Raw genomic sequence first — 13987 nt, forward strand, 5'->3', positions numbered from 1 at the left:
CGCCGGTTTTCTTTACTTAGGCCGGAACCCTCTCGAAGGTATACAAGCTTTTACAAGGTGGCATACAGGGCCATGGACTTCTGACCCCGGCTTCAGCAAGAACATGGCGGTGGAATCTAAGGCCGGTTTTTGATTCGGACCGTTTTTAAGAAGGGTAGGAACGCCTGTTTTTGTTGCCTAGGAATCTGTCCAACTGTCTTCCTTGCTTGGTTTTTTAGTGCTTGCCTCTCTGAAAGGTCGGATGAGTCAGACGCGACCGCAAAATCGAATGTTCCTTTCATGTAGCCGTGATTACTGTCTAGCTCTTGCCACGCTCGCCGCTTCCTGCTGTTCAGATTTTTGCTTTGAACACTCAAATGGATTTCCTGTGCAATCATAGAATAACATCAATTCTTGCATATGTTAATGAGATACTCTTTGCCAATGTCTCATGGACACCAACCACTGATGAGGCTTCGAGTTGTTTGTATCTATGGTTCAAAATCTCGAAAAGTGTTTCAGATTTTACCGGATTAAGATGTTGTGTTTGATCGATGACACTGGATGAATGAGACAGTCACTAGCTCTTGCCATTTGTTGTCAAAGATTATAACATGCGTCTTCTAATCACATGGTCCCAAATCTCACGACAAGACGTCCTTCGAGGAAATGAGTATCCAGCGCTCTTGAACGATGTATCATCCGACTGTGATTTGTGGATGAGTGGTTTACATCCAGCATTGCAGGTCAGGTAAAAACGAATCCGTTGGCGAGAATCCTCATGATCCTTATTCGAAGACGGAGACTGGATCAATAATCAGGTAGCGAAGTTGAGTGTGATAGAAATGAGCGTCACATCTCGTTGATAGCTAACTACCGCGTAGGTAGCTTGGCAGCGGGGTCGGAACAGCGCAAAACAGTGCTCTGTCTGTGTGATTACCAATCACCTATAAAGAAAGCAACTTTTTTACTCATCTTGAACGTGATATTTTGTGCTCCAAGTCAACTAATATCACAAGCAAATCAATTCCAGGAGAATCATCTGCATCGATCTAATCGCACCTAAACCTTCATTTTTTGACAAACGCCACAAGTCGTGCCTGTAAAGCAAAGGACACAAAGCACAAATCAAGGTATGCATGAATTATATATCTTTGTAGTAATAGTCTCAATAACTCGAGGCTTATTTCTTCTTTTGAATTTTCGCTACATCCTAAAGATAACCAACATCATGAAAGACTTGAAACAAGTTATCCTCAGTGTTTTCTGTTTGTTGAACCAAGTAAACCAAAGAGATGCTCGAGAAATTAATCCAAGCCCTTCAGTGGGCCCGGGAAGGCTCTCTCGTCGTAACATCCCACAAGAATGGGGACATGCAAAAGTTAGTCGTAGTTGATTTTTTTCTTGGCTGTGCTACAGGTTAGGTACTGTATCATGATTTGCTTGAAAGAGTGAGCTCATGATAATGTTATTTTGAACATCTACCATCTGGATGGTCTTCATAGGAAGTACAATTGGTCAACGCGCTTTACAAGAAAGATAATCCCTTAGGAATTGTAGACGCCGTTTATTCATTGTTAGTATCTTTTCTGTTATGTACTTCCAATCTATCCCAAGGAGAGAGTTATATTTGACCTTTAGATGAATGCTCACAAAAAACTATCGTTGGAAACCCAACCCAGCCTAGGTGATAAAAGTGCCACAGAAGGTGCTGGCAAGTTTGACAAGACAAAGTTACATTGCATGAAGAAGTTCATCGCCGATACTGCATTTTCCGTAGCTAAAAAAGCAGACGATAAGCGTGGAATGACGGCTAGTATCATTGTTGCATCACTTGAACGCAACGCACCTTGTGTGGGATGTGTAGGTAAAGATTGTACCGATAAATTTACTAACCCAGAAATAACTAGGGTAATCATGCATCAAGTACATATACTTTCTCTATGATGATCAGATAGATTGATATTCTGATCACTTCATATAAGGACTGACCAAAGGATGTACCTCTCAAATCTGATTTCAGGATGCAGCATCTAAGGACGCCGATAAAGTTAATAAAGAAGCTACATTGAGTGTAGCAAAGTCTTTGGTGGACATTGACGTAGATCCAATCATGGCCCTTCTCTCTTGCACTTGGCCGGCTGGAACGTAAGATACTATCAGTGATTTCTACGATTTGAAGCCATGATTTTGATTATTCATAGCTGACATCTCTGTTATATATAGCCCAAATACGTCAAATGCAGCTGGATTGAGTTGTGATGATCCAAAAGATCCACAAGGATGTATCATCACTAAGCATCTCTTGGTGAGCTCCACTAAAACTTTTTCTATTTTACTCTAAGAATTCGAAAAATTTACTCACAATGCCAAAATTTCGTATACATCTTAAATTATATCAGCATCTTGACTTTACTCCGAAAGAACTCGTGGCAAAATTAGAACCTTATTTGAAGGAAAAAGGAAAGACTCTTCCAAAGAGCAAGCTACTCGACGTACCATTTACTGGTGAGGGGCTTTGATAGCGTCAGTTCCAAGGAGAAATCCGACGAAATTTTGTGAGGAGGAGTTGAAGGCTACAATTCATACTAATAGACACTTTTTTGAGTTTATATACAATGGGGTTGAGAAACAAAGGCTTCGCGGCTGAAAAAAAGCACTTGGTTACCGGATAATTTCTAATCACATTTTTCTTCATGTTGTGTTTCATTTGAGCTTCTTGAAATGAAAATAATGTTACCATAACAGTTTCTGTGCATTTTCAAAATGTGATCAGTAGAATTTGCTTGCTACCGGTGTGCTACAAGTTTGAATGAGGTCAGGTTGATAGAGTATGGCTGGAGATAGATGAAATGAAACATCCGGATCCTTCAAACAATAAATGTGGTACTCTGGAAAAAGAGATAAGGAAAGTCCTCTGGGTGACATCTCTACAAAGATTTCTACCAATTCCCAAAAACTGAAGCCCTGCATGACTTGGTATTCGACCACACTTAAAATGACAACTGGGACTGTGAAGTTTAACGCGCTTAATGATTTACAAATCAATTCTAAATCCGAAGGCTGGGCTAGGATTCTCAGAGCCTCATTTTTGTCTTTTCATTGTTTCTCTTCAAGACTCTGCTTGCATTAAACAAACAACTATAAAGTCTCTCTTCAATAACATTTGTAACAACATCTCACCTGAAAGGTTTTGATACATACATATATCTTATAATTTGCATTTGTTCATCGTATTTGTTTCTCTTCTTTTTGATCGCTTCTGACGAAATGATTGCCAATCGTGTCCCAGTACCTTGCCTCACGAACATCCGTCTTCTGCTCTTTGTTATAAACAGCCTGATGTTCTCAAGTCTTCAACGGACTGAGAACAGTCAAGGCATACTCCAGCTCCACTCAAACTTGAGTCCGGAGAGTTTGACCCAAACATCAACGCAAGGACATCATCAACCAGAGAATGCTAGAAGAGATTCAAATAGTTCATTAATCCCTTCCTTGCTGTAATTTCTTCACATTTCATAAGGAAAAAAGCACACATCATTCATCACCATTATCACTACACGCAACAAAGTTCCATTCGATTCAAACCACAGCCATCAGAACGCATCACCAAGGTCACCATCATCATCACCATCGGGAGAGTCCCCTGTAAGGATCTCAGATGCAAGCTCTCGTTCACGCTCTCTAGCAGCTTCAGCAGATGCGAGCTCCTTACGATGAGCATGTAGAGGGAAGCGCATAGCTTTCACACTCTCATTGTGTAACTTGAGACAAAAGGCTAGAAGGGTCGAAATGTCAAGATTGAACAATCAAATGAGCAAGAAAGGCTATAGTTTATCACCCAGATTGTAAGAAAACGAACGGGAAAACTCACAGATTCTTTGATGGAAAGCCTCCTGCGGTTCACTAGTGGCGTAAATATCACCGACTTCTTTACTGACCATCCATCCACCAGCTCGATCCAATCTGGCTTCAATCACTCCATCTCGAATCGCTTTTGCTACAACATATTCAGCATCCTCTTCACTATCAAGCTTCAATTTAGAACTAACGTCCTTCAACTTGATTCTCGAATAAGCCAATGAGATTGTTCTTAAAGCCGTCTTAATAACATTGTGACGTAATCTGAGAATCAAAGTATAAGTCGCATCAGCCAGAAATCGGGTCGAATGGGCACTCAAAGCTTGTTCGAATTTGGTGATGTCTCCGACTCTGACCGCTGTAAGGTGCCGACAGATCGGTACAAGACGAGAGAAAGTCAATCAAGGTTACTGACAGGATTACTATCGAAACGCCTCAACTTACCTTGTACAATCTCGAAATATGGTTGAAGGCACTTCTTCAGCACTGGACCTCGGAACACCGCGCGGTCAGGTATGTCACCCATCAATAATTCGACTACAACAAACAACTTGTGAGTTGCTTGCCAGAAACCCGGGGCCACTTGAGGTGGAGGAGCTCGTCGGATCGCTTGTTGAAGGTGAGTATGGGCTTCCGTGTAGTTTAATTGAATTGTACGAATTCGACCTGTCACGTTACCACATTACATACCTGTCAGTTTGTCACGATATGGCTTGGGTTTGTGGCGAAGATGGAAAGTATATTCACCCAAGTAGTAGAGCCAACGAGCCACCTGACCCGTGGGTACCATTCCACCAGCTCCCACACTAGCTTCGGTTTTACCAAAATCGGGAAACTCAGTCTTACCCACCAAACGATCGGCTTGCTCCCAAAGCTCATGTCCAAGCAAGTTTCTAACGATCAAATTCAACAAAGTCGCCTCACTATCTTCATCACGTCGAAGCCTTGCTGTTCTATGAGCCGCCATAAGTTTAGATCTCAAACTACCCCATACTTGAGGTTTTTCGCCTGATGACTCAAGGAGTTCAGCAACTCTAGAATGATAAAACCAAATCTTGGCTGCAAGTGGGTCGAGCGATCGGCGATTTTGATGAGGAAGATATTCAGTGATCAATCGATCAGAAAGTTCGAATGCGACCAAATTATTGTTGGGACCGCGTGATAATAGCAAGAGTAAGATGAGAAGTGAGAGATACATCTCATGTTCAGGTTGTGCCGATGGATCAGGAAAAGGTGGAGTATCTTTCAATGTCTTCGGAGTGGCGTTTGCTGAAGTCTTGGTGGGGCCAGAAGGAGCGCCGTCCACTTGCATATCAGCTGAGCTATCTACCGATACACCTGGACTCGAACTCAAATGTGGTAAAAGCACTTCTTTGATCTTTGAATCTGGATTGTGATTATAAGATATCGTTAGTAAAAAGATATCAGAGAAGTTTCGGATGTTGAGGAATTGATGACTGACTTTTGGGTAAACCGGTTTGGATGATCAATTTCAAAGCGTTTTCCGATTCAGCGCTGCTTTGTTGAAACCTTTTCTTCGATGACATAAGACATCGAAGGACCCGATAAGTGAATCTAGGTTCAGAGAGTTCGACCGCCTTAGACAATAAGCTTAGTTGTTGGCGAAGTTCTAGTTACATCAAAGGTATCATCGGATCAGTATCACGGTCAAGTGAGGATCCATATGAAAGAAAGCAATAGACTCACCAGCTTCGAACGTCTTGGGGGTTTCGACCGCTACCTCGGGAGTGACTGGGACACTGGGTACATCAGTCATTGTAACATCTTTTGAGGTCGATGGCATTTTTGGTTGATGATGGTTGAGAAAGTGGAATGAGGTCAAGAGAAATGGTCAAGCTGGTAAGTCAACAGGCTGGTTTCGATTACATCAGCCAATCCTCGTCATTTCGATCATCGGCTGCGCCGCACCGGTCTCCATGAGATGCCGCGTCATTGACCCGTACCGTAATTGCCGGGTCAGATTATCCATCCACGGTCGAGTTCTGATCCGACCGCTATTGCAGACGATGTATGACTCATAAGTGACAGTGATTACTTTGAAGTTGATGATCGATGACGCGTTCAACTTCCAAGCTTACTTCAAACCACATATCTCGATCGCCAAGGCTCTACCATCAGCCTCCTGAGCTAAAAGTCAACCTTTTATACAAGCTCTCAAGAATGGACAAAGCCGACGATGAAGATATACTCGAACTAGAGGCACCATCAGACATTCAATCTGTCATGTCTTTCAAAACAAAACTCGATGATACTGAAGACCCTAATATACCAACCTCGTCTCTTGTACCAAAGCACCTTCAACTTCCGATCGAAAGGAATCGAGAAGAAAGATTATGCGATTTTCTTTTACCTTATCAGGTTGAATCTGTAGCAGATATGGACGAAAAACTGGAAATCATCATCAAACATTTGATGGAATGTGCAGCAGGAAAAGACTTTCAGTTGTCAGCATTTTATCGTAACTAGAGTATCTTGGAAAATATGAAACTGATCAGTGTATATATAATTGGAAAATTTATCAGTGGTTTCGTATATTGGAATGGATTACTCGAAGATTGGTTGGAATTACGATATCCTATGAAGCATCGTGTAAGAGCAAAACTCGGTGCATTCTACTACAACTTGGCTTGTAAGCTAGATTTCTCTAGATAAAGTGAAATTTACCAATCAGTCTCATGTATCTTTTGTGGATCCTTAGGCTCACAGGGTATGGAAACCAGAGTGACTGAGGTCTTTATCAGGATGACGGTTACCCTGATCAAGTAGGATGCGCCCTTAAACTTATCCAAAAATTGGCCGAAGATTAATTTTGATTTATTGATTTGAATGTAGATCGAGCAGAAACTTGGACATTCGCGAATTGCAATTAGACTGGAAGCCACTCTATAAACTACTTCTCCCTGAAATCCATCCCAAAGAGCGCGCTAGCGGTACCACCACTGTCTACGTTAGCATTATGACATTAGCCGATTACGCCAACAGCTACTTTCCGCCACACACAGCCTTAGAGATCATGGAACAATTTCTTCCATCAATTGATGGAGCAGACTTCCCTTCCCTCCTTACCTACCAATCCATCCTATGCCATTTCCTACCCCTGAATAATCCGACACCCTGGCTTGGAAGTATTTTTCGACTATGGGCCACCTTCCAGACTGAACATTGGGACGAACAGTGGTTAAATTTACTCGCACGATTGTCATATAAACATACTGACCCGAACGTCAGTGATCCACGGCTCGTAAGCCTCTTAAAGGAGGTTTCCACCGGAGAGAAATTCGAAGACACGGCAAACAAAGTGATCGCCTCGACTCAAGATTCGCCTCCTTGGACTGGTCTGCAGAAGCACGTAGGCATTTACACTGAGAAACAATGGTCATTTATCATGTCACAATGTGTACGGTTTTTCGAGGTCCCAGTAGAATCCAACTCTGGTCAGGTCGCCTCTCTGGGTGCTAGCGAAGCAGACAACAAAGCCACCTCACGAGTCTTGGGATTGTTGAAACCATCCGATCCATTGGAATCTTTGGCCACGATCATCGTTTACTCCATGTCGGAAAATTCTACCTCGGATACACCACACTGTCGCGCTTTGCATGCTACAGCCAAATTGCTCACCTCAATGGAAACTTTTTTTCATCCATCTAATCATGGAGATTGGTCAAGCAAGTTGGCGAAATTTGTTAGGCATCTGGCTTGGCAATTTACTCGTCGATGGACTGAAGAGGCCAAAGCAGACTGTCCTACACCTGGCGAATGGCGTCTAACTGCTCGGATCAAGAAGCAATTTGTTACGATGCTGAGCCATGCTCTACTCATGTCGATGTTTTCCAAAGATGGAACGACATCAGGCTTGACTCATCATGCCCTAAAAATCGTCGCCCATCTCGAACCGTCCGTGATTGTACCGCCTATAGTTGAACTCTCGGTTGCTGCACTCGAGGGACTTTTGGAAGTAAGTTTTGGTACATCTGGATCCTAAGTGGAACCTTTTCACGCATTTACGTCTGGTTTGGAAATCTTTAGACCCATCGTACGACTGCTTGTCTGGGCGCCTTATCTGCCATTATTGGTAGTATGTTGGATTTGAGTCAATATCCACAAGGGGCTCGTAATTTGCCTACAATTTTGGACCTGCTATTACCCGGCATTGATCCCAATGATCCGACCAAAACGATGCATAGTGCTATGTTGGTCTTGGTAGCAATCTCTAAGATCAAGATCAGTGATATGACAATTATGAATGAAGCACAAGGGATGATCGATCTTGACCATCCTACCTCCGAGAATGCTGACATCAACATGAGTATGCAACCTTCGGACGAAATGAGCTCTATGCCACCGGAATCATCTACGTTCTTTTCAGACTGGGCTTTAACATATTTTAGACGAGTGATGAGCTTCTTTGAAAACTTGCCTGAACCTCGTGGTCTAAGGGAGAAGACAGGCGGGAAGATAGAAGAAAGTACTATCAGCTTTCTCTGTGCTTCGTTTGACGAGCTCTGTAAGGCGACCTCTCCAGAACTCTTTCCCGCAATGCTTGATTACTTCAAGACATACATTTGTGAGAATGTCCGGTTCAATATGCTCAAGATTGTAGGATTGATTTCCAGCTCCCTGGCTAGAGGTTTTGCCGATAAAATCACCTTTCAGACCCTGTACCCATTGTGTGATCGTAAGATCCGAAGTGAACTCGAAGCCGGCGCATCATCGATATATACCATGTCTACCAGCTCTCACAAGAGTTCGGACCTTGAACTGCATTGGTTTTTATCTATCTTGATTGGTGCAACCACCAATTCTGGTCCAGCAGTGAGTTGAAGCTATTTTTCTTTCAATGGTGACCAGATACGTTTATCAACTTGGCTCATTTAAACTCTCTCAAAACACTCAAAACAGCTATTGCAATATCGAGACGAAATCTTGTCCCTTCTGAAACTATTAATTCGTGATTGTAAATCAGAAAAAGGTTTCACTTTCACTGCCAGACTTATCTACGCGATCTTGCGAGCTCTCCTTGAGACATATCCAAATGACCATCGATTTGTGAACCCGGAGGAATGGAATAGCCCAGGTATGTATTGTGGTATGCTTTAATAATTCGACATACTGATGGAGATTGCGGCCTTTGCAATGGCAGCCATGAAGTCATCTCATCAGTTTGCATGGGGGAAAACCTATAAGGTGACTGACGTGAAGGTAAGTTTTGAAGACGAAAAAATTCTAGGACGGAGTAAGGCTGACGCAGGATACCTGTTATCAGATCAGCTGGCATGTTGCCTCACAACCCGAAATTGACTTCGCAATGTCGATCTTAGCGGAGATTTTGGCACCTATCACACAGGAAATTCGGGGTCTCATCAAGCAACCTACCTTGGATCATGACATAAAATGTCACTTTGTGAAATTATGTACCTTGTCAAAGTACACTGTTGCAGGTATCGCGGCTTTCATTGTTGCAGGTCCACCTGTTCATCCTGGGGAGCCAACTACGGACTGGGGGTTTGTTATACCATCTTCTTTTACGTTTCAAAGCTCATGCTCATCAGTTTGAACAGTGAAACGCTTCCGAGTTTACCAACAGACCTTCCTGTATACCAAGCTGGTATACCATTGCTACCATCAGATGCTAGACACGCCTCCGTGAAGCAGTACAGAGAAGACTTGGCCGAAGTGCTACATGAGGCTGTTACGAGGTTGACCCTATTCGAAGATACAATCGAGTGCATCCAATGTATCGTCAGTCTCATGTCTAGTATTTTACTGGATTATCCTTTTGAACGAGGGGTTTATGAATATCACAAAGAAAACTATAAGTTTGTTCAAAACTTGGTGAGTTTTATTCATCGATAGCTCGTTTGAAGATTGCTGATTGTCGTGGTCATTAACCTTGTGAGTAGGCTCGCGTGACAAAGGTTCAGAAGGAATATCCAAGGATCGTATGGCGTGAGTTCGAAGTTGATCATGTTGATTTGATGAAGTTTTCTTATGGCTGACGATTAGATGAATTCAAGTCAGACGAGCGCATCTGCTGCATTTTATCCGTATGAAGACACTGAGATTGTCGCTACAGAGGAGCAAGAGCGACGATCAAATCATTCGTGATCTCTGCCAATTCTGCGTCTCTTCCTGGCTTAGTATCAGAAAGTCTGCGCAACGGTCGTTGGAAGCAATCTGTAAGGCGCTTACAAATGACTCTGGCCACCGCGTCGCTGACTTTACATCCTACGTAGGCCAGTTATATGATGGTACACGCGCCATAATCTTGCCTACTCTTTTTGAATGTCTGGACCCAGGAACCGACCCCGATAGAATGAAGGGGGCTCTGTATGTGCTGGGTGGTAAAACGTTTCCCAGGTATTGCTTACAGCGCCCGAAGTATAGTGCAATGTATGTACTACGATTGCTTCAGTGTCAGCATTCTGATAAGGTTCGCATCAGCTTTCAGTTTATGGGTCCCAGTTGTTTTCTGACCTTTGTTATATTTTACCAAAGTCCTCGATCCAAGCCTTAGTGTCTAGGTGAGTTGTTTCTGATTGTCTAGTGACGTGACTTGCTGCTGATTTCATTCGGTCCATAGCCTTCTTCACCATCACGCTGTTCGAATGTTCGAGAGTGCTACTCTTCACAATTCGATCGTCTCACCTGGTCTAACAAATGCGATCACAGCTCTGGATCAAGAACTTCTGATCCATCATATGGACTCTGGCTCCTCTCTTGCCTTGGAGAAACTCACCAAGGCACAGATGATACAAAGGGATGAATGTCATAACTCTTTGGTATGTTGATCCACACGAGAGATCTCGCGATAATGTTGCCAAGTGCTGAAATGATTTCATCGTCGTTTTTTGACAGGTCGTAGATCTACTGAAAATTGCGGATGAAGCCTCAACACATTGGAAATATTCCCAGAATGCCAGTCGACTACTCAAAAACCTTATACGGCGTGATCAGGTATGATGCATAGTGGTTTGAATACCTTTATCACATCTTCTGATACAAATTTTACGTATTTTCATAACATAGCCATTAGATCCTCAGACGACCTCACATTTCATCAATGAATTGTGTGAATCTGATCTACCTGCCAAGCGAAGTCATGCCATCAATGCGATTACTAAAATCTTACATTTCATCAAGTTGAGAACAATCGCCGCGGGTTCCAAGGAAACCTTGTTGACTCAAACTAGGTACAATCCGCTTCGGGCGAATGTCCAGTTGCCATCGCCTGTGGAACCAACTTTCGAAGAGTAAGATGAATTGTTCGCCTTTGAGCTTAGCATATGGCTAATGTGGATTTTCAATATATAGATTCATGACTGTGATCCGAACTCCATTTAATGCTGGACCGCGATTTCTAGTGGATCAGTTAACCACTGGGTGGTTGATATGCGGAGATGTCAAGGCTTATCAACCACCACCAAAAGATGGTCACACAGAGTGGGATCCAGAGTCTGAAAAGACTTTGTCAATATTCAAGGCAGCTTTAAGTCAAGAAACCTTTTGGAAGAAATTGGCAGCTCATTTGAGTCAAGAACAGTCGAGAGATTACCTATCGTTGAGTTCTCTCAATCTTTTCTTCAAATAAAGCTTCTCTGATAGCTAATACATTCTTATTTATAGAGCTGATAATGTGATTGCACTGAGTACGTCGGCTTTGACATGTTGCTTGTTCTGAGACTGACATGCGTAACACAGAGTCTATCTTTCAGATCTTTCGTCAGGATATCTGGCCAATCGCCTTACCGACACTGGATGCTTTAGTAGACGACCCAGCTGATCGACATAAACAAAGGGCTGCAGGTGAAATCATAGGTGGTACGTGGCTTCCTTTGCGATATCGTGATCTACTAAGCAAGTCACTGACAATCTTCCGGCTATCTTTGTCTTCTATGGTGTAGGGGCTCTACGATCTACCAAACACGTCAGTCCCAAAATGCACCACCCCGTCTTTAAGGTGTTCCTGACTGATTTTAAGGCCTCTTCAGTGGCCTCTGAATGCACAAAACGAATTGTGGGCTTGGTTCGAGAAGCGACTAAAGTTTATATACGATGGCATCACGCCTGACTCGCTTAGCAGTTGGATCATGTGTATGGACTACGTCTTAATCGGTCGAGATCCACGTAGAAACCAGGTTTTGGTCGATTGTGAGTCCATTTTGGTTTGGCTATTATAGAATCTTTGTCTGATAGCATCGTCCAATATAGTTATAATGGGCTTGGAAACCGAGAGCCACTCATCTGCGTTTGATGCTAGTAAAGCACATCAATTCATCGGTTCCCTTGTTCGATCTTTAGGATGTAAGAGACTTCATTTCATCGCTTTTGTGGTCGTTGATTAATTTGATTCGTCTGCGTGAACTCAGGGCCATTCAGACAACCTTTAGTAGATAAGTATTGGGATGTTTACTGCCGTGTAATTGATCACGATTATCTTGAAGTGCGTGAAAAACTTCAAGGCCCTTCGTTATGCCGCTTATTACTGATCAATCTGGTCACTAGGTTCGAAATTGCGTTAGCTCCAATCTACAAGCACTGACTGAACTTCAGGCAAATCCTGCCTTCCGGTCGCTGGCTGATTTCCTCGCGGCCGGTCAGGAAGAGTCCATGGCAAACAAGCCACTTGTGGTAGAGAGTGAATTGACTATCAAGGCCATCGATAAACTATTGGTCGATCTCCGTCGAGCACGTGAAATCCGTCTACCTGCACAGCACGGAGATCAGGAATATGATAGGTGTTCTACTACTATTCTCACCTGGCTATGGTCTAGCTTAACAGATTATCTATTGGTTCGTCGAGTCCTATGTCTCATGTTTCATGGTTGCATTCCTATTGACATCTCCCTCTTTAGCCTGTTATATACCCATTCATACCCAAGATCCTCCCAGAGGTATTCTTTATGCATGAGATGACTGATAATACGGAGCTATGTGAACTATCACATGCAGTTATCATCACTCTTGCATGTGTGGTATACCCTCAAGATATGGTTGTCTCTTTCTTGGACACCCTATTAGATTTATTGAAGACCAAACGGTGGAAAGTTCGACTGGATGTACTGACTATCCTACAAGGTACGTTATCTCTACATTGCCCAACTAATTGAAAACTGAATTTGGTTCCTTGGATATAGCCTTTTTCTTTCACCAGTTACACTCTCTCAGTAGATTACAAGTCGATCGAATCTTAGAATCACTCTGCATTCTACTAGGTGATTCGAGTCCCGAAGTACGTGAAGCGGCAGCCATCACCTTATCGGGTATAGTACATTGTTCAGAACGAGCCTCAATCTTACAACTCAAAGCTCGTTTTACACAAATCTTAAAAGAAACACATTTACCAAAACATCGATTTCAAAATGGAATCGAAGTGATCGGTTATCAAGCTACATTGATTAAGATTCATTCAGCTGTTTTAGGTTCAGCTGCATTGATTAATGCGTTTCCCTATGAAGTACCGGCTTGGGTACCTGAGATTTTGATTAATAACATTTGTTCTCACATGAGTTCTCCAACTATGATTTCTACTACGGCTAAGAATACATTGACATCTTTTAAGAAGACGCATCAAGATGTGAGTATTTTTTGGAAAACCTCTTATAGAAAGGGCAGAAACTGATTTCTAATTGAATGGGCTTTCTTTTTTTAATTAGACTTGGATGCAAGGTCAAAAAGCTTTTTCGGAAGAAGAACTTGCTACTTTAAATGATTATTTAGTTGGATCTTCTTATTATGCATAGAAAATGTAAAGTCTTGAGAAAGGGTGATTTTAGAATTTACTTTTTTGATGAGAGATGCGGACTTGTCAAACTCGTTTTGTTTATGAATTCTTTTATTTGTGTATCATTGATGTTTTTTTTGGTCTTATGCAGTTAATCAGTTGAGAGTGAAATTTAATTATTTTGATAGTAGTTGAATCTTTAATATGTTTGTTGAATTATGTGTTTTGTGAATCTTTTCTGGGTTAAGAATGAGTGATGATACATGCACCTGAAATGTTGCAGAAAGAATATTTGATGATGAACATTTGTTACTGATGTGAAGGGTGAAAATGGATCACTTGCAGAAATCACAATCTGAACTGACAAAGGTGAGCTGGGCAAGTCCGTTTGGCACGAAAGCCAGA

General features: G+C 42.4%; 3 protein-coding genes across 3 annotated transcripts; 2 read left to right on the top strand and 1 right to left on the bottom strand.

Annotated features, from left to right (window-relative positions):
- Positions 1-1210: 1210 nt before the first annotated feature.
- Positions 1211-2501, top strand: MELLADRAFT_101720 (uncharacterized protein; the record flags this gene model as incomplete). The annotated part of the gene is made up of 6 exons (XM_007404234.1): positions 1211-1360; positions 1485-1555; positions 1662-1905; positions 2003-2127; positions 2206-2287; positions 2325-2501. 6 exons carry the CDS (start codon positions 1211-1213, stop codon positions 2499-2501), a joined length of 849 nt encoding a protein of 282 aa, XP_007404296.1.
- Positions 2502-3426: 925 nt separating this feature from the next.
- Positions 3427-5686, bottom strand: MELLADRAFT_41669 (uncharacterized protein; the record flags this gene model as incomplete). Its single annotated transcript, XM_007404725.1, has 6 exons — positions 3427-3757; positions 3854-4198; positions 4285-4506; positions 4588-5226; positions 5303-5470; positions 5548-5686. The coding sequence occupies 6 exons, from the start codon at positions 5642-5644 to the stop codon at positions 3576-3578; spliced, it is 1653 nt and encodes a 550-aa protein (XP_007404787.1).
- Positions 5687-6033: 347 nt separating this feature from the next.
- MELLADRAFT_41670 (uncharacterized protein) lies at positions 6034-13583 on the top strand (the record flags this gene model as incomplete). Its single annotated transcript, XM_007404235.1, has 27 exons — positions 6034-6305; positions 6384-6490; positions 6560-6623; positions 6694-7816; positions 7888-8673; positions 8761-8944; positions 9002-9060; positions 9125-9387; positions 9435-9693; positions 9762-9807; positions 9876-10037; positions 10095-10291; positions 10357-10382; positions 10442-10640; positions 10717-10815; positions 10888-11111; positions 11173-11418; positions 11485-11507; positions 11560-11679; positions 11763-11785; positions 11850-12009; positions 12070-12162; positions 12228-12301; positions 12364-12651; positions 12714-12936; positions 12996-13435; positions 13515-13583. Coding segments are annotated over 27 exons (5778 nt in total), but the record flags the coding sequence as incomplete, so codon positions are not given.
- Between the last annotated feature and the right edge of the window lie 404 nt (positions 13584-13987).

The sequence above is a fragment of the Melampsora larici-populina genome (assembly GCF_000204055.1).
Source record: "Melampsora larici-populina 98AG31 unplaced genomic scaffold MELLAscaffold_2, whole genome shotgun sequence".
Lineage (NCBI taxonomy): Eukaryota > Fungi > Basidiomycota > Pucciniomycetes > Pucciniales > Melampsoraceae > Melampsora > Melampsora laricis-populina.